Source organism: Cotesia typhae, unplaced genomic scaffold (genome assembly GCF_013202065.1).
Source record: "Cotesia typhae breed Kobodo isofemale line unplaced genomic scaffold, CoteBio_Ctyphae contig_48, whole genome shotgun sequence".
NCBI lineage: Eukaryota > Metazoa > Arthropoda > Insecta > Hymenoptera > Braconidae > Cotesia > Cotesia typhae.
The window spans coordinates 8,475,789-8,496,882 of record NW_027423756.1 but is presented as its reverse complement, the minus strand read 5'-3'; the positions used below and the strand labels follow the sequence as shown (position 1 = coordinate 8,496,882).

At 29.6% G+C, this 21,094-nt stretch overlaps 6 protein-coding genes across 10 annotated transcripts in view; 3 read left to right on the top strand and 3 right to left on the bottom strand.

Moving 5' to 3' along the window:
• LOC141529685 (neurotrimin) overlaps positions 1-4,682 on the bottom strand; it is a 108,282-nt gene extending 103,600 nt beyond the window's left edge. The window contains exon 1 of the mRNA XM_074246342.1: positions 4,638-4,682. The gene's annotated coding sequence lies outside the window, so the exon portion shown is untranslated. The remainder of the gene's footprint in view (positions 1-4,637) is intronic.
• Positions 582-3,988, top strand: LOC141529805 (leucine-rich repeat-containing protein 40). 2 transcript variants are annotated; one of them, XR_012479664.1, is made up of 11 exons: positions 582-942; positions 1,016-1,209; positions 1,386-1,589; positions 1,675-1,798; positions 1,945-2,114; positions 2,226-2,368; positions 2,445-2,645; positions 2,717-3,049; positions 3,151-3,336; positions 3,511-3,635; positions 3,752-3,988. XR_012479664.1 is itself a non-coding variant. In XM_074246507.1 (10 exons), the coding sequence occupies exons 1-10, from the start codon at positions 768-770 to the stop codon at positions 3,855-3,857; spliced, it is 1,836 nt and encodes a 611-aa protein (XP_074102608.1). In that variant the 5' UTR covers positions 583-767; the 3' UTR covers positions 3,858-3,988. The 2 variants fall into 2 exon arrangements, 1 of the variants encoding a protein (XP_074102608.1); XM_074246507.1 differs by lacking the exon at positions 3,511-3,635 and having other exon boundaries at positions 583-942.
• An 888-nt stretch (positions 4,683-5,570) lies between the features above and the next one.
• Positions 5,571-21,094, top strand: part of LOC141530230 (apoptosis-resistant E3 ubiquitin protein ligase 1) — a 57,891-nt gene continuing 42,367 nt past the window's right edge. The window contains exons 1-2 of one of the 2 annotated variants that reach the window (XM_074247234.1): positions 5,571-5,744; positions 18,542-18,639. The gene's annotated coding sequence lies outside the window, so the exon portion shown is untranslated. The remainder of the gene's footprint in view (positions 5,745-18,541; positions 18,640-21,094) is intronic. The other variant, XM_074247236.1, reaches the window with a different exon arrangement.
• On the top strand, positions 6,113-13,719 carry LOC141530233 (DNA replication complex GINS protein PSF1). Of its 2 annotated transcripts, XM_074247246.1 has the most exons (5): positions 6,113-6,306; positions 6,416-6,480; positions 6,557-6,869; positions 7,033-7,205; positions 13,704-13,719. In XM_074247246.1, exons 1-4 carry the CDS (start codon positions 6,238-6,240, stop codon positions 7,174-7,176), a joined length of 591 nt encoding a protein of 196 aa, XP_074103347.1. In that variant the 5' UTR covers positions 6,113-6,237; the 3' UTR covers positions 7,177-7,205; positions 13,704-13,719. The 2 variants fall into 2 exon arrangements, with proteins under 2 accessions (XP_074103347.1, XP_074103346.1); XM_074247245.1 differs by lacking the exon at positions 13,704-13,719 and having other exon boundaries at positions 7,033-7,249.
• Positions 7,266-21,094, bottom strand: part of LOC141530231 (serine protease inhibitor dipetalogastin) — a 47,927-nt gene continuing 34,098 nt past the window's right edge. Inside the window, exons 2-9 of one of the 2 annotated variants that reach the window (XM_074247242.1) lie at positions 14,464-14,580; positions 13,673-13,982; positions 10,148-10,291; positions 9,605-9,775; positions 9,302-9,466; positions 9,045-9,167; positions 8,479-8,655; positions 7,266-8,362 (exon numbers count right to left, since the gene is read on the bottom strand). In XM_074247242.1, the coding sequence (XP_074103343.1) occupies positions 8,131-8,362; positions 8,479-8,655; positions 9,045-9,167; positions 9,302-9,466; positions 9,605-9,775; positions 10,148-10,291; positions 13,673-13,982; positions 14,464-14,580 (1,439 nt within the window). In that variant the 3' untranslated portion in view covers positions 7,266-8,130. The remainder of the gene's footprint in view (positions 8,363-8,478; positions 8,656-9,044; positions 9,168-9,301; positions 9,467-9,604; positions 9,776-10,147; positions 10,292-13,672; positions 13,983-14,463; positions 14,581-21,094) is intronic. The other variant, XM_074247243.1, reaches the window with a different exon arrangement.
• Positions 10,401-12,489, bottom strand: LOC141530232 (uncharacterized). Its single transcript, XM_074247244.1, has 2 exons — positions 10,941-12,489; positions 10,401-10,583 (listed from the first exon to the last, which is right to left on the bottom strand). The coding sequence occupies exons 1-2, from the start codon at positions 11,669-11,671 to the stop codon at positions 10,580-10,582; spliced, it is 735 nt and encodes a 244-aa protein (XP_074103345.1). The 5' UTR covers positions 11,672-12,489; the 3' UTR covers positions 10,401-10,579.

Sequence of the window (21,094 nt, the reverse complement as noted above, 5' to 3'; positions counted from 1 at the left end):
TCATAAAAATTAAATGTTCAACATACAATCAATTATAAACAAACGTAAATTGTGACAAGCGTTTAAATGAATAAAAATTCTTGATTGTATGGATTTTTTATAATTAAATTGAGTTTTTAAGTGGATGAAAAAAATTATAACTAAATGACTAAATTTAATTTTAAAAATTATAATTCATTGAGATGTATGAAAAATCAGAAGTTGTTTAATTAGATATTATTTTATACAATATTTGTTAATATACTTCTCGATTTGTCCTACATATGTTACTCTTCAGTAAATTGATAAAGAAAACGCTATTATCAACAGTAGAAATCCTTAGTATGTTTTTTTTAATTTAAATAAAGTAATTAAGTCTTCAATATGAAACCAATCAATAACTTGGAAATGACTCGTAATAATTTTTCAAAATTGAAATGTATTCATAACTATACAATCAAATATAATTAAATTTGTTTAAAAGGCAATATGCCGATGGACAGTACAAACAAAGCAAAATAAATTTACACGCAATACAAGTAACGTAACATATTATGAAACATGTATTGATTAAATTACGTCGTCATTCAGTCTACTATGTCTTCCCGTACCTTACGTTAGTATTATTTATTTAGAACCCAAGTTCACGGGCGGAGTTAGTTACTCAAACTATCTACGATTGTCATGGACAGTAGTTCACACAGCTCATTGCGTATTAAAGTGATTGCAAAACTCGTAGTATCAATATCACAAACAAGTTGACAGTGACGAGGGCAATAAAAACAAAAATGAGTGTTGAAAAACGTAAAATAAATCTCGATAAGCGTAAGAAGTTTGTAAACCATCTAGCTGTTTTCAAGCCGAGAACAAAGAAAGACGACAATAATGAATTGTCTGAACGGATTATTATCACTGCGAGGAAAACTGGCGAGCTTAATTTGTCTTCAAGGGGATTAGCTACAGGTGAGTACTTCTTACAATAATTTTTACCAAACATTTATTCATTATTTATATAAATAAATTTTTTATACACAAGTGCCTAAAAGAGTATGGACAATAAACGACTTAACAAAAGAAGAGATCGAAGAGCTCCATATGAATTTGGATTTTGATGACGACCGAGATCGTTGGTGGGAACAAGAACTGCTAAAAACATTGAACCTTTGTTCAAATAGTATAACAACCATTGATCCAGAAATTGAAAATTTATCAGATCTCATTGATTTGGACGTAAGTTAATATTTTATAGCATAAATTTATGATAAATCCTGTGAATTTTGTTTGTATATTCACGCCAGTGATTACAGCCTTTCAATGTCAGACATTAATTTAACGACTTCAAGGTTTTTCATAGTATTTATAGTAACAAATATTATCTCTTTTTAACACGACGATTTTAATTACAGTTTCACGATAATTTGATTGAAGAATTGTCTGACGCATTAAAAACTTTATCTAAGCTGAGAAAATTAAATTTATCTCACAATAATCTGAACAAAATAAATACTAGTTTATTTACATTGGAGAATCTGCGTCACCTGAATTTATCTCACAATAATATTCAAGAGTTAGACCCATCAATTGGCGATCTTGTTATGCTGGAGACATTAGTGAGTTCAAATTTAATTCATCAAAAATAAATAATGGTAATAAGGATAACTGATAAATAATTATTATTGTTACTATTTTAATTAGAATCTGTCATATAATAATATCGCGAAACTACCTGTTGGATTGGGATACCTGGTACGGCTATGTAATCTTGATTTAAGTCACAATCTGTTGATAGAATTACCACCGGATATTATGAGCATGAGAGGTGTGTTTTACTGTTCAGAGTTTAAATGCTAACAAACAAATAGTTATTTAATGTACTATAAAAAAAATTTGTGGAACAACTTTATCTTAAAAATTTTCTAAAAATTATTTTTTTCTCTACTTACTAACAAAAAAATTATTTAATAGTTGTTAAAAAATTTGATGCAAGTTTTAATCACTTCGAAGTAACTCCTCCTTTGGGTGAAATGAGAAAACTCGAGATTCTTAATCTACAGGATAATCGTTTATCTGTCTTTCCTGATGTAATTGGGTGTACTGCTTTACGTGAAATCTACCTTTCTAACAACCAAATCACTGTACGTAAAAAAGAGCGCATGTTTTTTTTTTTTTTTTTTTTTCCAAATAATTTAAAATATATGAATAATTTAAGGAAATATATAATTTTTGCATGTCACTGATTTGTCTAGGAATTTAAAATGGAATGTTTAGAAGGTATTGGGCAATTAAAATCTCTGGTAATGTCTAATAATAAAATAGAAACAATCCCTGATGACATCATTACCCTACTCAATTTAGAACGACTTGACTTATCCTTCAACAAACTAACTTTGTATGTTTGTCTACTTTACTTTTATTATTTCAATCTAATAATATTTACTCATTATATAATTTGTTTATTGTCACAGCGTATCGAATTCACTATGTGTAATGCCGAATTTGAAGCATCTCATAATCGATGGTAATAAAATTAAAAATGTAAGAAGAGATATTATTCAATGCGGTACACCGAGAATTTTAAGACACTTGAGGCAAGGCTTTGACTCCGAGTCTATTGAATTAAATCGATCATTATCACCATGTCCGGCTATGATTCCTGGCCCTGATAAGTTAGCAATATTAGAGCAATAAATATTCAAAGTATGAATTTAAAGTAAAATTAATAATTTAAAAATTTTAGGTACATGATGAAGCACACGAAACTACTCAGTCTGGCAGCTCAGAATCTTGACCAAATACCTGATATCGTTTTGGAAGATGCAAGTGAAGCTAAAGTGACGTGTGTTGATTTAAGTCGCAATCGACTTACACAATTGCCGGATAAATTGAATTTAATAAAGTCTATTGAAGATTTAAAATTATTCTGCAATCAGCTGACGTCATTGCCTGACTGGATCGGTGAGCTCTGCTGTCGTTTGAGATACTTGGATTTGAGTAAAAATCAATTGACAAATCTACCCGAGAGCATTGGAAAGCTTGAACTTTTACGAGAAATAAATATTTCACATAATAAGTAATTAAATAATTTTTTACTTTTGAATTAAAAACATACTTTGTTAATTATTATTTGTTTTCTGAATATTTTTCTACTTGAAAATCATAATTAATTTTTAGGTTTACGGTCGTACCTGAATGTATCTATAATATAAGTCATTTGGAAATACTAATTGTTCACGATAACCGCGTAAAAGAAATAGACGCATCATCGTTTGCTAAACTAAAACGATTAGCAAAATTAGATCTGTCGAATAATGACATTGGACATGTACCTCCCGAACTAGGAAACCAAACAAACATCAGGTAAAAATTGACCAACAAAAATTTTAATTCTCGCTCATTGTGCATGATTATTGTTCAAGTGAAAATCAATTGAATTATTTAAAAAAACGCTAATTCTTAAATGTTGTACGAATTTTTACTCGTTTATTTTTAAGTGTGGTATTTTAGTTGTTTATTTGTTAATTCTCCCTATAGTTGATATGTAAGCCATCAGTAATATGAATGTTATGATGTTGGATCCCAAGCATTGCATATCATTGCATGTTATAATTGTTACGCTCAGTGCAAATCACCATCCCGTTGTCACCTCATCGAGTATGGTAAAGAATTTTATTGTTCCATAATTGCTATCAAATCGTAGCTTTGCATATATTTACGGTATTTAAAACTACTAGTTCGGATTCTTTCAACGCTTCTAATTATTTTAATTTTACAGGACTCTGCTGCTGTCAGGGAATTGCTTCAAACAACCACGTCAAGCTATATTGGTCAAAGGAACCGATGACATTCTTTCGTATTTACGAAATCAAATACCTTTGTAATAATGTTTCGTGATCAATGCCAAAGATATTGTGCCTATACTCTGAATTGAAAATTGATTTAAAAACAAAGTATTCTAAATGCTATTAAAATTGAGATTTTAATAAACAGATATTATTATTGATAAAAATAATATTACTTTTAATTTATTAAGCACCTCACTGATCTATTTTTTGCTAAGTCTTCAATAAATTAAATTACAAATTAAAATTGATGAGAAAAAAAAAATATCAAAATAACTGACATCTGCTACTAAATTAAATACAAATCCTTGATTTCCAAAGGCGCAATAAATTATCTGACTGAAAAAAAAATAATAGTTATCATTATTGTTATTATATTGAATTTTTGAATATAAATAATTATTAAATGATTTGTTTTACTTACTTCAAAAGTTTAAGGATATAATTACTTTTAACAAAATATAGCAAAAATTGTTGAGTTTAAATTTTCCATATGATGTCAGTAATTTTCATATTTATTTTTCAAACTATAATAATCATAAATTCAATTTTTGTTTTCACAAATACGCGAATGTAAAATGACATTAAATTTAGCTGTCACATCACGATTTTTAAAATTTTCTTTAATAAATAAATTAGGGCAAAAAAATTATTTAAAAAATGGGCTTGTAGAAATTTAATAAAATTAAAAATGCAATTTCTTAAAAATAAATCTACAGATATAATTTGACAATGACAAAAATATGTGACAGACGCACATAACCAGAACAACATAATATATCGATAAATTAAGTAAAAAGAGAAGAAAAGTAGACTTACCAGCCGATGGCTTGCTAAATTGGCGGCAGAAGTGATGATTACGGCCCAGCACACAAGATGGCTGACGTTGTTGCTCTTTTCATCCAACGATTTTGGGTAGATTTGAATATTGGATATTATATTTACACTTGCACACATTAATCGATAATAAATAACTACAAAACACTGACTCACTTACTCACTCACTCACTTACTTACTAACTCACTTACACTTAAATTATCTGACCACTGAAAAAATATATTTGACTGATTGACAATTTTACATGTAGACATACGCAATAAAATAAATTCACTTAATTTGTTCAATACGGTAATATAAGTACTATTAACTGAACCGGTGATTAATTTCACTCTAATAACTCTTTTTATCCGAAAATAATTCACTTAATCTCCGGACATTACGTTTACTCGACGGCAACTTGTGAGAGAATGGTATTGTAACGTTGAGACTCTTCGAGAAGCCGCATACATAAAGCTTAAATTTGATTGGTCAATACTTTTTCTTTCGACCAATAAGAAACCTGCATTATAAATTCAAATTTTGAATTCAACGGACAGTAAAATGAACTAGCCAATCAGCATCCGCGCGGAAGAATTTCAGTGCGCATGAATAACAATAGGTGGCAGGTCAGATGCCAACTAACTTGAGTCGAGTATCACACTGAAGTTAGCTGTCAATTAAAAAAATTTTTTTAATAAATCAATTACAATAAAACAATGCTTCTAAAAATTTACACTTGTAATTTTTATTAATTTTCACATGTGAAACTTTTTAACAATATTTTTTTACAATAATTAAATTGGTATAAAATTCTAAAAAAATTTTTAATATCTGTCAACTTCAGTGTCATAGTTATGGAGACTATACACTGTGTATAGTCTCCATAGTCATAGTCTTGTTGTCTTTTTAAACACACCGAATTCCACTTCATTTAATTATTCAATGTTATTTAATTCTTTAATTAATTTTCGTAAATAAGTAGTGGAAGGATAAATAAAAATGTAATGACTCGTGGTATTTTATTTTGGTAATAAGTCGTGTAGTTTTTTACCCAGTTACTCAAGATTAAAATTGCGGAGAATAAATCAAAATTCGACAAAATCAAGGTCAGTATTAATAATCATTTTTATTAAAAATTTTTCATCTATTATAATTATTGATAAAATACTGAAGTTAGCAGTCAGCTTTTAATTTAATAAATCAATTATAATAAAAAAATGCTTCTAAAAATTTTCACTTGTAATGTTTGTTAATTTTTACATGTGAAACTGTTTAATTTAATTTTTTTTATAATAATTTAATTGCTATAAATATATAAAAAAAATGTATATCTGTCAACTTCAGTGTAATTTATTCATTTAATTTATTTTAAACCCTGCTGAAATATTTTTACGCATATTCGCGCTCGCATCGTACTTTAATTTCACATCGGTATTAAAGAGCCCAACTTTCATCTACGGTTGGTTGATCCTTACAAAATAACAACAACCTGTTTCTTGCCGGGCAACCCTGTGTTCTATACGATATCAATAAACAAACGCAGCTAATTATTGTTTATTATTCAACAAAAAATAAAGTAATAAGTGTTTTGTGGTTAAAATGTTTGGAAAAGAAGCATTAAAACTTATTAGTGAATTAGATCTTTCAGAAGATATAAAACCTTTTAATGTAAGTAAATAACCTTTCAAGTTACACATTTTTTTTTTTTTTTTTTTTTTTTTTTCAAATTATTTATTGTTAATTTACTAATAAACTGGTTCTTTAATTATACATTTAGGAAAATTCGGTTCGTAAAGTCCTGGATGAAATGCACGCACTTTACAATGCCAATCTAGAGGATGTGTAAGCTTTATTCAATTATATTCACCGTTTTATTTATTGACAACTTTTCAATAATTAATTAATTTCTAATTTATAGAAATATGACAGTATCAGAATCAGATGATTCAACATCACCGTACATGTCAGTACAGCTCAGACACGTTGCCTTACACCGTAACAAAAGATGTCTCCTAGCGTACGTCTACAACCGAATGCGAAGACTCAGACAAGCACGTTGGGAATTTGGTAGCATTTTACCACGAGAAATAAGTACTAATATGCTAAGCCTAGAAACTGAGTGGTTCAAAGCTTACAATAAATCTCTGGCCACTTACATGAGGTCCATTGGAGATAACCAAGGTCTTAATCTTACGGTTGATATGGTACCACCCAAATCATTGTTTATTGAGGTTCGTAGAAACTACTCTTATCAATAATCTAAAAGAATTAATTCTTTAAGTATTTCATGATCAGACAAATAGTCAAACAATTAAAAAAAAAAAAAAAATCAATGTAGAAATTAAGTATGTTGACTTTTTGAGCAGTTCATTAATTCTCGGTCAACAATTATAGGTCAGATGTCTAGTTGATTATGGAAGATTCGAGTTGGATGATGGCCAAGTGATAATGCTGAAAGAAAATACTCATCACTTGCTTCCCAGAGCGCAGTGTGAGCCTTTGGTAAGACAAGGCATTTTAGAACACGTTAATTCATGACCTGTAATAATTATCATAACTTTTATTAGGTTTGTATTATATTTATTCATTAATAAAAAATTATTATTAATTAATTTGTTTAATCTCTTAGACATTTCTTCGTTAGTTTGTCTAATAACGAAAACATTTTTTACGTAACTATTGCAATGAACAATTTTTGATGATTGAAATTAATAACTTTTTTATTTAAAAAAAAACTTTATTTATCAATTCTTTAATACATGAGTAGTTGAGCGTATAAATTATCTTTTAAATGACAAGCTCATACAAATGTTAAACACAAAACTAAATAAATTCTTACAGTACATATGGAATAATAAATAACGGAATATGATTAAAAGTAGTAATGAAAATAATACATAGAGGAATATGAACATAAATCACAAACTATTAAAATTCGTACATTTATAAAACAATCGTTAGCAGTTCAGCTACGTTATTATAATAATATAATGATTAATGAACGTTGCTATGATTATTAATTCGACAATGATCAATAAATGAATACCAATAAAATATGATATTAATAGTAATAATAATAATAATAATTAAAATACACGTAAAACCGAACACTCGTTAGTATCCAGATTAAAATTATAATACTACAATAAATAATAGTTTCTACTTGTGCAGTCTGTCAAAAACTTTTAGTATAAAAAAGAAATATAATAGGAAAATTTTTTATAAAAAATATTACACAAATCTGCACATTTAAATATTTACCATCTGGCAAGAATTATCATATATTTAAGATTTATCAATCGAATTAAATAAGTATTTTTTTTTTTATTTTTGATTCTAATCGCATTAATATAATTAAATTTATTAATAAACTGTAATTAATAATTAACAAGTGAGAATATCAATTAATTTCGTCTAACTGTTGGATCACAGTATAATAAATTTAGCTCAAACAAAAATAAAATATCAAAATAAAATAATAAATTATTTATTTTAGTATAAATAATTTTTCGGATCTTCCGTGGGCTGCCCGCAGATACCGTGATACAATTTAGTCACGAGGCTTCGACTGCGACAGTTTTCGATCTCCAGGAAGCATTCGTTGCTGTATGTCATGTTGTCTGTACCACAAACGGGGTCGTAGTAGGGTGGGCAGATTTTTTGGCAACCGCGAAATACAAATCCTTGGACACATCGCTTCATAGGAACGACGTAGACGTGTTTTCTATGTTAAAAAATAAAATAATAAATTTTTTAATAAATATTCTTCACGCGTATTTTTTGTCACGAGTCATGATTCATAGAAGCATAAGCGAATGTTAGAATCTTTATAATTCTTACCCGCAATTGTCTCTCTTCATCTCACACTCGTTGCGATAAAGCTTGTTGTCAGAACCACAGACAAACTGCCTCTCACCGCTGCATATCTGATTGCATAGGGCTGTCGTACGGCAGTGCTGAGCTGGCACGGAAACCACCCTCTGGCCACAAGTATCCCGTTGTAAATGGCACAGAGATCTAATTAAAATTCAAGATACGTCACAAAAAACAATTTAATTGTCAATTCGTTTCTCAGATTGTTAATTATATTATGATAATTCATTTTAACGAAGATCTTATGATATAATAAAAGATTAAAATAATAAACAAGGATTAAATTCTTTTTAATTACACTCTAATCAATAAAAGATCTCAATTTAAATGAGTAATAGCTAATTAAACGATGATTTAACTCTCAGTATACTTAGTGAGCTCATGAATAAAATGATTCAAACTCATTTAATTTCAAATTTATACTTCGAAGACAATGATAGAATTTAATGAACTGTCAAGTGATGATTGTAAAATAAAGGACCTAGAGATAATCCTGGGTTTTTAATAAATCTTGAATAATACCCGGTACTTACCGGTAAACGTTTCCGTCACTACCGCAAACAGGTTCTTCAGGCTCATTGCTGCAGTCCTCTGGGCATTGCTCAGTCTCTTTCAAGGTCGTACATTCGCCAACGTGTGCAAGTTGAATTCCTTTCCTGAATACAAAATTTCGTTAACTTAATCTATAAATATATAATAGAAGCAACAATACATACATCCACACATATTTGTTGTTAAGCATACAGTTAAATATACATTTAGTTGTAGCAATGTCTAAAACCTGACTTACATGCAAATCCCGACATTAAGATGACACTGATTGGGGTATGTGTAAGCATCAGTACCACAAACAGGATCAATATCGCCACTACACTTTTGCATTTGTTTCGAACACTTCATAAGACGTGCTTTACATTTATCAAAGTCCACTACTGTTATTTTTCTCCTTGATTGACTGGAAAAAAAAATTTTTTTCAATTAATTTTTGGGTATTAATTCTTAAAAATAAAATTGATTGATAACCGTGACTCCATAATTTTTTGATTAATCAATCATATAAATTTTATACCATCAACTGTAAAAAAATAATTACCCGCAATTAAGCATCTTCAACTCGCACTCGTTTCTGTAAATGTTGCCATCAGAACCGCAAACTTGGACTTCCGGCTCATCTTTGCAGTCTAACGGGCAAGCGTTGCCGACACTTCCGGAATTTCTTTCTCGGGATACGCAAAAAGACATCGGTACTTCGAACACGTGCTTACTGAAATAATAAAAGAAAAAAAATTACTAAAATACATGCAGGTTGATAATGAATAATTTTCTTTATAAAAACGGAGTACGCTTTAAATAAAATTTAGTTTTGATCGCACTCATTTTAATCGCGATCGGCAGCCGAGTTAACGACGGTCGTTAGCGCTCATGAATTATTCAAGTTCGATTAGAGAGACCAGGAATGAGGGACGGAGAGGATGTTTAAAAAATATATTATTTTTAGTGCGTACAATAAAGGTTGTAATCTTATAATTAACGTTTATTCTTCATACTCGAAAGTGATGTGAGTTGTAAGCAAAAAAGGATAGAATATATAAATATTTAAATATGGTTTGTTTTAGTCTTTGTTAGTAATTATTACCCGCAATTTTTCGCTCGCATTTTACAAGTGTTGGCGTAGAGAATTCCGTCGCTACCACAAGCTGGCTTGGCACCCCGCCAGCACGTTTCTCGGCAATGTCTCGTTGTCTGACAGTGCTTTTTGTTTGTCCTTACAACTCCTTGTCTAAAAAATAAAAATATCATATCATATAAATCATAACTTCATTTTTTGTGTTTAAGGGGTTAGGGGTACTCAGAGGCCTGAAAAAATGATTATTTTCAATAATTTTTTTTTTGTAGTTAATTACTTTATTTGACAAAAATAAAAACATAGCTTTATTAGAACACGTTTCGATTTGACTTCACGAAAATTTCAAAAAAAAAAATTAATAATTCAAAAAGTTATCGCTGTTTTTGTAAAGCCCGTTCCTCCCGAAGTCCTTTGCGGTGATCATCATAAGTCCTTGGAGATTCATCTAAAATCAATCGGATAAGAAAAATTAGTTTTATTAATAGATAATCTTGTGCCTGATCGAAGCTTTTTTTTTTTTTCGAAATTAACAAAATGGCGGCTTCAGGAAATTTTTTCTAGATTTTCGGGAAAAAATCAACAGTTCATTGTTAAAAAAATCGAAATTTTTGAAAAAAAAAAATCCTTCGATCAGGCACGAGTTTTTAATGTTTTTCAAAAGTACAATAAATTTTATTGAAATCTACCGAGCAGTTTTTAAGTTACAGTGATCACCAGTTCAGAAAACATAGTTTTGAGAAAAACGCATTTAAAGTTTTGCTATGGATTTATGTCGAATTATAAGAATTATTTAATAACTTACACTGAGTCATCTATTCCTGGACCATATAATAGCTCTTCAGCCGTCATAGCAGCTTCCAAAATATCGATTTGCTGGTGCCTACGTTGCAATCGACCTTCTCGGGTGTTATCATTAGCGCGCTTATCTGCTACTTTCATACGTGCAGCATCCATTCTTTCTGCATACCGATGAGAATTAGGCCCACAATTAAGTTCTAGTGTATTCATCAAGACTAATAATGAATTTATACCCTCATTAAATATACACATAGCAACGTATGCAGCTATTTGTACGATAGTATAACTCTCAAGCTCTCCTCTTGCTTCAGCGCGCTGATAAGAGCACCAAGATTCTTCGCCTTTTGGACACATATCATGATTCGGTTTTTCATCACTCGAGCCGTAGTGATAAAAGGTTGCCATTATAGCAGATTTCATATTTTCAATAGAATCACAATGCCGGCGTATTGCTAAACCATAGTACACAGTTAGTTTGTCTATTACTTTTCCTGTGAGCTTACCTCGACCACCAAGACCTTTTTTGTTACTCTTCAGCGTATGTAATCGACTCCCCATCCGCTTTTGGACATGCCCTATACATTCCTTTTTATTTACAGTTGTATTTTTGTAAGGATCTGATTTTATAATTCCTGAATAGGTCTTGGAGTCACCATCACCAATATAGTTGGCATACTTAACTCCATATTTAGTTTCAGAATACGAAAACATTTCGACCATCGCATCCACCTTCATTTTCCCAGAAGACCCTTTATGATTAGCAGAACACACATCTTCATGCGATTGATACCATTCCTGGAACTCAACAGTATTTGGTTTTTTTTCCAATACTCACATAGCTTACAATATGCACTTTTAATGTTTATGACAAGAATCTTTCCAGTAAAATAGCCAATTATAGAAGAAACTCCAAATGACGATGTATATCCCCGTTTTTGCCAGGTTCCATCTCCCGATACAGTTAGATGATTTATATCTTCATTTTCAGTTGTTGGCATTGCTTGCTTTTCTTCATTCACAGCTTTCGTCATGAAGGTTTCTGCGACGGTTTTACTACAATTCAAAATCTGTTTCAGTAAAATTGTATGCGTAGATTTATCTAAAAAGACGGCATGTCTATCAGGCCGCAAAACTTGCACAATCCTTCGTATCCTATTCCTAGTATTCTCATTACAAAAATGAAACGTCTGTTTATTTCCTAAGAATGCCCAACGAAAGAACAGGAAGGAATGTATTCATTTCCACAGTTATTACATGCAACTACAATTTTGAATCCCAGCCCACGTGTACTTGCTGTTTGAAACACTACATTTCCATCACATTTTTACATTTTATAAGAGCAGAAATTGCAGTGAATACCTGAATAAAATTTATTATTCGAAATTCAGTACTGCTGTCTTCAGGTACATCATCTTCAGTGTTTTGTTTTAATTTTTTAGAAGATGTACTCTGAATACTTTCATCACGTTCGGCTGTTTTCGGATTAAAAACATTCTTTCTTTTGACTGAACGCGACTTATTAATTGTTTCAGAACTCCGGAGTTCTCTTGAAACCTTTCTATCTAATCACGTCCCATGGTTAATAATTTAATTCACTTGAGAAATAATTTATCACAAAACTATCGACTGATCAGTGCAACGACTACAGGTATACTGGCAACCAAAAATTATTTTTCAGTTCTTGTACTACCTACAAATTGTGAATATATGTAGAAGAATTTATATATATATATATATATATATATATATATATATATATATATATATATATATATATATATATATATATATATATATATATATATATATATATATATGTAATATATAGTATGTATAATATATGTAATATATATAATTATACATACATTAAAATGGGAAGATATTCATGACAATGAAACCCGAAAGGTCAGTTGCTTGCAAGTGTTTCTAGCTACCTGCTCTCGAATGCCACGTAGCACCCGAATGTTCTTTGGTCATTGTTAAATAACTCGAAAAGAATTTGTCTACTTTAAGAAAATGCAAAAAAAAAAAAAATCGATTTTTTGAAAATTCTGACTACCCCTAACCCCTTAATAAAATTTTAATAATTTTTTTACTTTTTTCTCCCAATAAATAATGTAACAATTGTTAACTTTTACACTCATAATTATGGGAGATAAAAAAATTATTCTCTTACAGTAAATTAAAAATTTATATTTTAAAGATAAATCAAAAAATATTTTTCTAGTAGTTTTTTCTTCTCTGTGCTGTACAATTCTTACTAATGGTAAACTTTGCCATAGAAAAAGTCCTAATTGACAGAGCAATAACACTTTACACTAATTATAGTAATTTCCAGTATGAAAATTTTTAATTTGTTTAATTTGAAAAAAAAAAATATTTCTTAATGAGCAGCTAATAACAAGTATTATTAATTATAAGTACACTATCAACAAAAAATTTTTCATGAATCGTCTAATTAAAAAATAAAATTAATAAAAAGAACTAAACTGATATTATCATAAAATTATATTAAATCAAATCAAGACTGACTTAACGAAACATGTTGGTCTGTCAGTTGCAGGATAAATAACTAACCCATCTAATTAAAGGATAATTAAAGTCACATAACCAACGGTAAAACTATTTCTTTGCGTTTATATTTATCTAAAATGTCAAGATTAATAGTTAAATTAAAAGTATATTTCAGTGACACAAATAATCTAAACGACTAATGTAATATACGAGAATATCTACCTGCATGTAAGAATTTTCATTTGACATGTAGACTTGTAGACATTTCCATCACTTCCGCAAACCGGTCCGTCGAGTGGCGCAAGATCACAAGAAACTGGACAGTTTTCGCGGTGGGCAGATATGTTATTACACGGCCCAAGATGAGACAGTTCTATTCCAACCCTGCAAATTTCCACCCTCAGCATGCACTTATTCAAATAAGTACGTCCATCAGTACCACAAACAGGATCCTGATCAGCTGGACACCGATGTTCGCACTTGCTGCCCGATGATCGCAAACAAGCTGTTTTATCAGTTGCTACAGTAACCCCTGCAATTAAATATTATATATTAGATAAGATACATTTTTTTTCTTACCAACTAGACAAGGTATTAAGTAATAAATAATAACTACTAATTAAGATAATTCTAATGAAAATAATTAATACGTAGTTATAGTTATTTATTTTTATTACTTCTTCAATTCTTAACACCACCGCTGTAATGAATAGTTATCCATAAATTCTATCTCATCGTAACATAACTACGCTAGAGTGTGATGATAAAAAAAAATTTTTATTCATCCATAAATTGAATTTAACATCTAGCTACCGGAAGATCTCTAATATTACAGACGTTGGGATTCTCAGAGCAGACAGTTGAGGGCCATACAATTATTCTAATTATAAGGTGAATGTTTAAGAGTACCAAGTACTTACTTCATTACTATTACTACATTAAGCTAGCTTATTGCATTCTTTTACAGTGTAAAATATAACAAGTGATCGTTTGTGTCTCTTTTATGTATATACCTTTTCCGCACATCTTCTTCCGCATTTCGCACTGAGAAGCGTATATGACCCCGTCACTACCGCATACGGGTTCTCCGCCGATAGGACATATTCGTGGACACGCACCTCCGACTAATTCTGTAAAAAAAAAAAAAAAAATCAAAATAAAAAAATGAGTATTAAATTATGGAGATGATTCTCAAATATTTAATTTTTGGATACATATACAGTTAAAATTATACGGTTAAGTACCAACGTATTATCAATATTTTACCGTTCGTATTGTAATAACGTAAATATAAATAAATGAAATTTATTATCGTAATTGGGACGTTATTGGCTTTAACTCAGCAATCTTGAAGTTCTAAAAATTAATAGCATTTATAAATTAAAAACAAGAATAATTTTATTAAAAAACCAATTGTAGAATAAATAAACAAAAAATAATAATTAGAGTAGTAATTTTATAGATACGAGGGATTGTAGATTAAGGATTTAAGATACGAGTTAACAAATATAAAATATCAATGGTGCTTTAATAAAAAGGTAATTAAAATAGTTGGGATTAAAATATATAAATAGAATCTAGGAGTTGTATATAATAGATATAAAAATAGAAAATAAAAGAGTAAGAATTTATATAGCGATAGGATAAATAAGAGAATAAATAAAATGAAAACTGTTAAATACAAGGTATAGAAACGCGAGTGCCGTTATAATCGGTATACAAAAAAATATTGCTGGTTGTTCTGATTCATTCACGATCATTAGCAATATACCACTGTCGAATTAACAGTAATTGATTTTTTATTTCTTTTTTTAATAGACCTAGACCTCAATCACGTACACAAATTAATTAATGATTAATATACTAGTGGTTTGTTCAAGTAAAATAATGAGAATTTTTTAATTAAAAAATGCAACTAGCTATTATCGCTCAAGACAATATGTGGTGTTAATTAATATATTAAAAAAAAAAAAAATTATGTATTTTTTTTCTAATGATACTGTTGAACAATTTTAATGATTTAATTACTCGGAATTGTTTAATTAAATCACTTAATAAAAATTAATTAATCCACAGATTGGTAGCCGGGTGAGACATATTTTTAAATTAATTTAGATTTAGGTTAATTGAGATTTTTTGAATACTTAATTGCATTCGTACATCTGCAGTAAATAATTAGTTTTATTTATTCGCAATATGTTAAAAGGATCACGTTTATACCTTAATAACACTTGTATGATTAGAGAATTTATTTATACATTTGTATGTGATAAAATTAAAATAAAAGTTCTGATAAAGACAGTACGATGCTCGTAACTATTTCAACTCAAGAGTACCAGGATATCTTAATTAAATTCTCAACAAGTATTATCATCATCATCACTGAATTTAACCTTGGATTTTCGCGATACACTCTTCTCTTGTATGTTTACAGCATAAAAATACTATGATATGTTATGTTATGATTTTAGATGAAATTAATGCTATCGTAAAAATAAGATTTAACTGCATCATACGGTAGAGTGACAGAAGTTTGAAATGCTTTAATTTTACTTTAATGAATTATAAAAGGTTTTATTTATACTTTTGATCATATAAATTATTTTTAAAATCTTTAAACATAAACCGGTACTCAAGTCATTTTTATTATTTTTTAAACGCAATTAAACTTATCATTAATTTAAATATATCGCACTTATGACAAGTTTATAATATTTACAGACAACTATCATAAATTATTTTTATTTCCATAATAAAAATACTTTATAAAAATCGGCATAGATTCAAATTAAAAAAAAAAAAAAAAACTGAAGTAATAAAATTAAATTATATCAATAATTGCGTTTTAATCATCCATATAAAATAACAGTTAACACATTTTGAATTTAAATTAATCGTGCAGTAAAATATAATAATAAGTAAAATAAAAAAAAAATAAGAGCCATTGAAATTATAACAAGAAAAGCTTTGATAAAGAGCGTGAATAAAAAATAAAAAGAAATGAATCAATTATCTGTATAAAAGGCATTACTGTTCGGGTGAGTATCATATCGTGATTTCAGTTACTGCCGGTACGGTTGCTGGTTTAGTTACTGTTGATTCTGATATACGATGCACATGCATACAGGCGTATATATAAATAACAAGTTATACGCCTGGTTGCATTTAATCTGAAAAGTTCGGGTCGGTGAACCTCCCACCATTTGGTGGTATGTACCAACCACCAAAGTTTACTTTTTTCCACGAAGACTAATTTTTTTTCTCTGGTCTTGTGTGAGTGTATCGTAGTGTATAATGAGGATGTACGGGAACACACAAAGGATGCATTAAAGAAAGATTCAATCGTACGATACGTAGGTCAGCGAACTTAAATGCTTACTCGTGGTGTTGAGATGCACTTTCCGAGTTACGTATACCCGCAAATAAATGAATAATTATATAAGTAACATTATACCCAAAAGAAGATGGGTCGGATCCATTACGGACGAAGAGTAAAGAGAAGTGTGTTTCTTCAAGTCCAGTCTCTGTCTCACATGTCTTTTATTTGGTTCCATCAACATCACGGATCAAGAGTTAAGTACTACACACCATACGGCATATTCAGCTTGTATATTTGCTGAGAGTTTGTTGATGAATTTAAAAGGGGAGTGTCTAAATGTGAAAATAATCATCGTATAGTTTTTTGTTCGAGACATGAAGAGAAGATTGAACATTAACAGAAATACCCTCAAGGCTTGGTTGATGAAAAATTAAACAAGACCAACCTGAACTAAATAATTATCCGCAAAAAATTTAACTACGCGGCAAAATTAATCTACCGAATGAGAAATATCTAGACATTCTTCACGTTAATTTCAAGCTTACGACTTTACAGTCAAAGTTCGAGAAACTTTACTGATTATAATTTAAGTTTAAGCCTCAATTATTGAAATATTTAGTGTCACAGACTGTAATTAATAATAAGATCTATGAAAATTTAGTCATAATATTTTTTATCATGTAACAATGATAATAAAAGTAATAACAATAACAACAAAATAATTATGTTATTCCGGGGGCGAGAATGACTCGGTAAATCGACAAATTGCTCACGATGATCAGCTTATTTGAAAGAATAACTGTTTAAACTGTTTGTGTACAAGTAACTGTGTCTATAGCACATGTATATTTATATATGTCGGTAAAATGAATGAATCTATTAAGTTGAGAGTTATTCTAAAGATGTTTTATTATTAAAAAATTTTTTAACAAGCTCTCTTTAGTTCTAATAGTCATCTCGGCGTCATCTAACTGACGATGTTAGAATTTAATATGCAAATTTTGTTTATCGTTATTGTTATTTTTATTTCTCGTAACACGAATTACATATTTTTTGATGATCAAATACTGATAAAGTTCCAAGATAATTAATTATCTTTTGTTTAACAAAAGCTTTTTCTGAACTTGAAACAGACATTTGATAAGACAAATAGTTTGAGAATTCAATTGGCCATCAAGATAGCAATCTTAATAGCCAACTTTGAATTATTATAACGCTAAAAGCTTTTAGCGATTCATTTGACCAGTATATACTTGAACAAAAACAAAAAGTGATGCTTATTTTTATCGAATCATCATGAAAATTTAAATTAAACATAAGCAACTTAAGTTCACCCAGCCGTATATATTTAAAACGAGTCAACGGAGTGTGATTTCCAGTACTGACTTATCGTCAATACCGATCTCATTTCCTCGTGCTGCGATATTGTCCCGCTATATAAAATAAATGATGTTCCAAGACCGCAAGATCGCACGAGGTACACTTTCAAATCCTAACACAGCAAAGTATTCTCTTAAATTTTTTAACATTCCAGATCAACTGACTTTGATTTCTCAGAAGTAAGTCCGACATTTCAGTCCTTTTTCTGTACAGTACGTTCTATACGCTATTTGAGACTTGAGTTCAATAAAATTCACCCCATTCATCAAAGACAGCCCAATGTCTTTTAGTCAATCAATCGTTGCATAATGATTTATGAATTCTAATTTGATTTTTTTTTTTTAGTATTACAATTTAAAATAAAAAAAAATTTATTGTTTATATCGTTTCAGACAATAACGAGCTTATAAATTTGGGTGTAAATGCTGATACTAAGTGGTATGTGTGCCAAGCAGGGCGTTTGCTGGAGCGTAATCAAAGAGAGCGAATGGTAAGTCAACTTTACGAGCTAAGTCCTGTCTCATAAATCGTTGCGATCGGTTAAGTGGCAAGTAGTAAGTGGAGTACTGGGGCGAAAAACTACCTCCCAGACTGACTGCTGTTCTCTTGGTGGTCACGTTTATATATATATTTTATAGTATGTATTGCACTAGCTTACTGTATGTATGGTCTTTTCCAGCCCAGCTTCCTCAATACAATCTTACGCAGTTAGTTGTACGTAGCAATGCATTATATATATTTATATGTTGTTTGCAAGATAGTTATACAGTAGGCCCGTTAACTCGGAGAAATTTCAATCGAGTTTCGCATACTCACTTATTTTATTATTTTTTATTTTTTACTATTTTACTACTGACAGGACTTTTGTTTCTATAGTAATTTCAAATTATTACCATACTACCTTACAAACAGTAATAATTAGTTACAACGTTATCATCGAACCGTAATAATTAGTTAACTTTAACGAAATCTCCGAGTCATTGTTATGCTTATTTATTATTCTATTAATTCTTTTTTAGCCTTTCAAGTCGAAAATGGCTCATTAATATTTATAGAGTAACCATTTTTTTAATTAACAATCGTAGTTCCTGAATTTTTTTAATTTTTTGAGGATTCGCAACAAAAAATTTTCTATTGAATCAGCTCTTATTCGTTTCACTGAACACCCAGTTATACATTACGACTGTTTGAACACGTATATATGTATGTACAGTTATTTAAATTGACGAATGAAGTATACCAAAGACCCACATATACTGAATACATATATATAACATATATGTATATTTATATTTATACAAACCTGATCTTTTATTTATTTACTTATATATATATATATATATATATATATATATATATATATATATATATATATATATATATATATTTTTTTTATTTTTCACGTATACGTAATTCCGAACATGAGCAGTCGTGCGATGAATTTTAGCATTTTATATAAATCGTTCGCTGAATTTTAAGTAAAGTACCCACTAAAAATCCATCATATCCTAAAATAGAGCAACATAAGTAATTTTGAAATATCGATAAGCAAAACTGCTTAATCAATCCTGCTGCAGAATACTCCAAAGTTTATGAAGAAAAAATTTAGTCAACGAATTATTATACTTCTACTACAAAAGTTTTCTGATGTAATAAAACTATCTTTGATTCGTGTAATAGTAAATAAAACTTTTAGTCATTAACTACTGGTAGTTTCTGCTAATCATGAAATATAAATAGAAAATAAATTAACTTATTACAAGATGAAGTAAAAAAAATGTTGGCATGTTGAGTTATAAAATGGTTAGAACGTCATAAGAAAGTATGCACGTACGAGCGATTGATCGAAGCGTGTACATAGGTATCATTAGCGTACGACCGCTCGGAAACGTGCGAATTAAACGGCATCATTACAATAAGAATAGTCCTAAAGTAAAAGCAAGAGAAAGAAAGAGTACAAGTAAACAAAAAAAAGTTAGAGAAAGCTCAATAATTAATGATAGAGTAGAGTTGAAGCGATGATATACGAAACGTACTTCCCAAGAAATGAATGCCAGTAATAATGAGGATAGGTTTAGCAGTACCAGTACGAGTAAAGAGTAAACACTTGGCAATAGCCTTGACCTTACCTCCATACCTACTTATATTAGTTCGTTCATATAATATAAGAAAGAGACTGCAAACATATATTAATAAGGTTGCTATTGCCCCGCGGCTTATGATTAAATTGAACCGTACATCATATCTTAACTTAAACTAATATTATATTACATTTAGATTATTATTTGCACCGAACTCAAGAATCTTCATATGGGTTATTAGGTGCACGACACGATTAATCCAAGTTTTCTCTTCCAAGGCCACTTTTCACCTGGGAAAGCCTTTGATGTTCCTCTTTGTAAATTTACCTCTTGCTCATATCACTACCATCATCTCGTCATCATCATCATCATCATCGTCGTCGTCGTCATTATTATTATCTTCTTTACATTATAATTTTTCTTCTGTATCTTGCTACTTTGTCATCGCATTATCTTGCTTCGCATCGCAATTACTGACAACTGGTAGTGGATCATATATAAAGCATTTTATAGAAAATACAGAGTGCAGGGGAAATTGCACACCCACATTTAAATAATATTATATTTAAATTTCTCTAGTGAAAACTCTGTCAATGCAAGTACTTTTCGCATAAATTTACTTGTGTTGTTAATTGTCGTCATTGAATTGTGACTAATGCAACATTAATGTCGATTGATATGAAGCATTTCATGAAATGAGAGAAAGAATGAAATACAAAATACAGGGGAGGTAGAAGAAAGTATACATATGTGTACATTAATAAATATAATAATAATAGCACCAATAATAATACCGATGATAAAATAAATAAATGAGAATTAAAGGAGAATGTTAACTAGGTCAGTCGTGCATTCTCAATCACT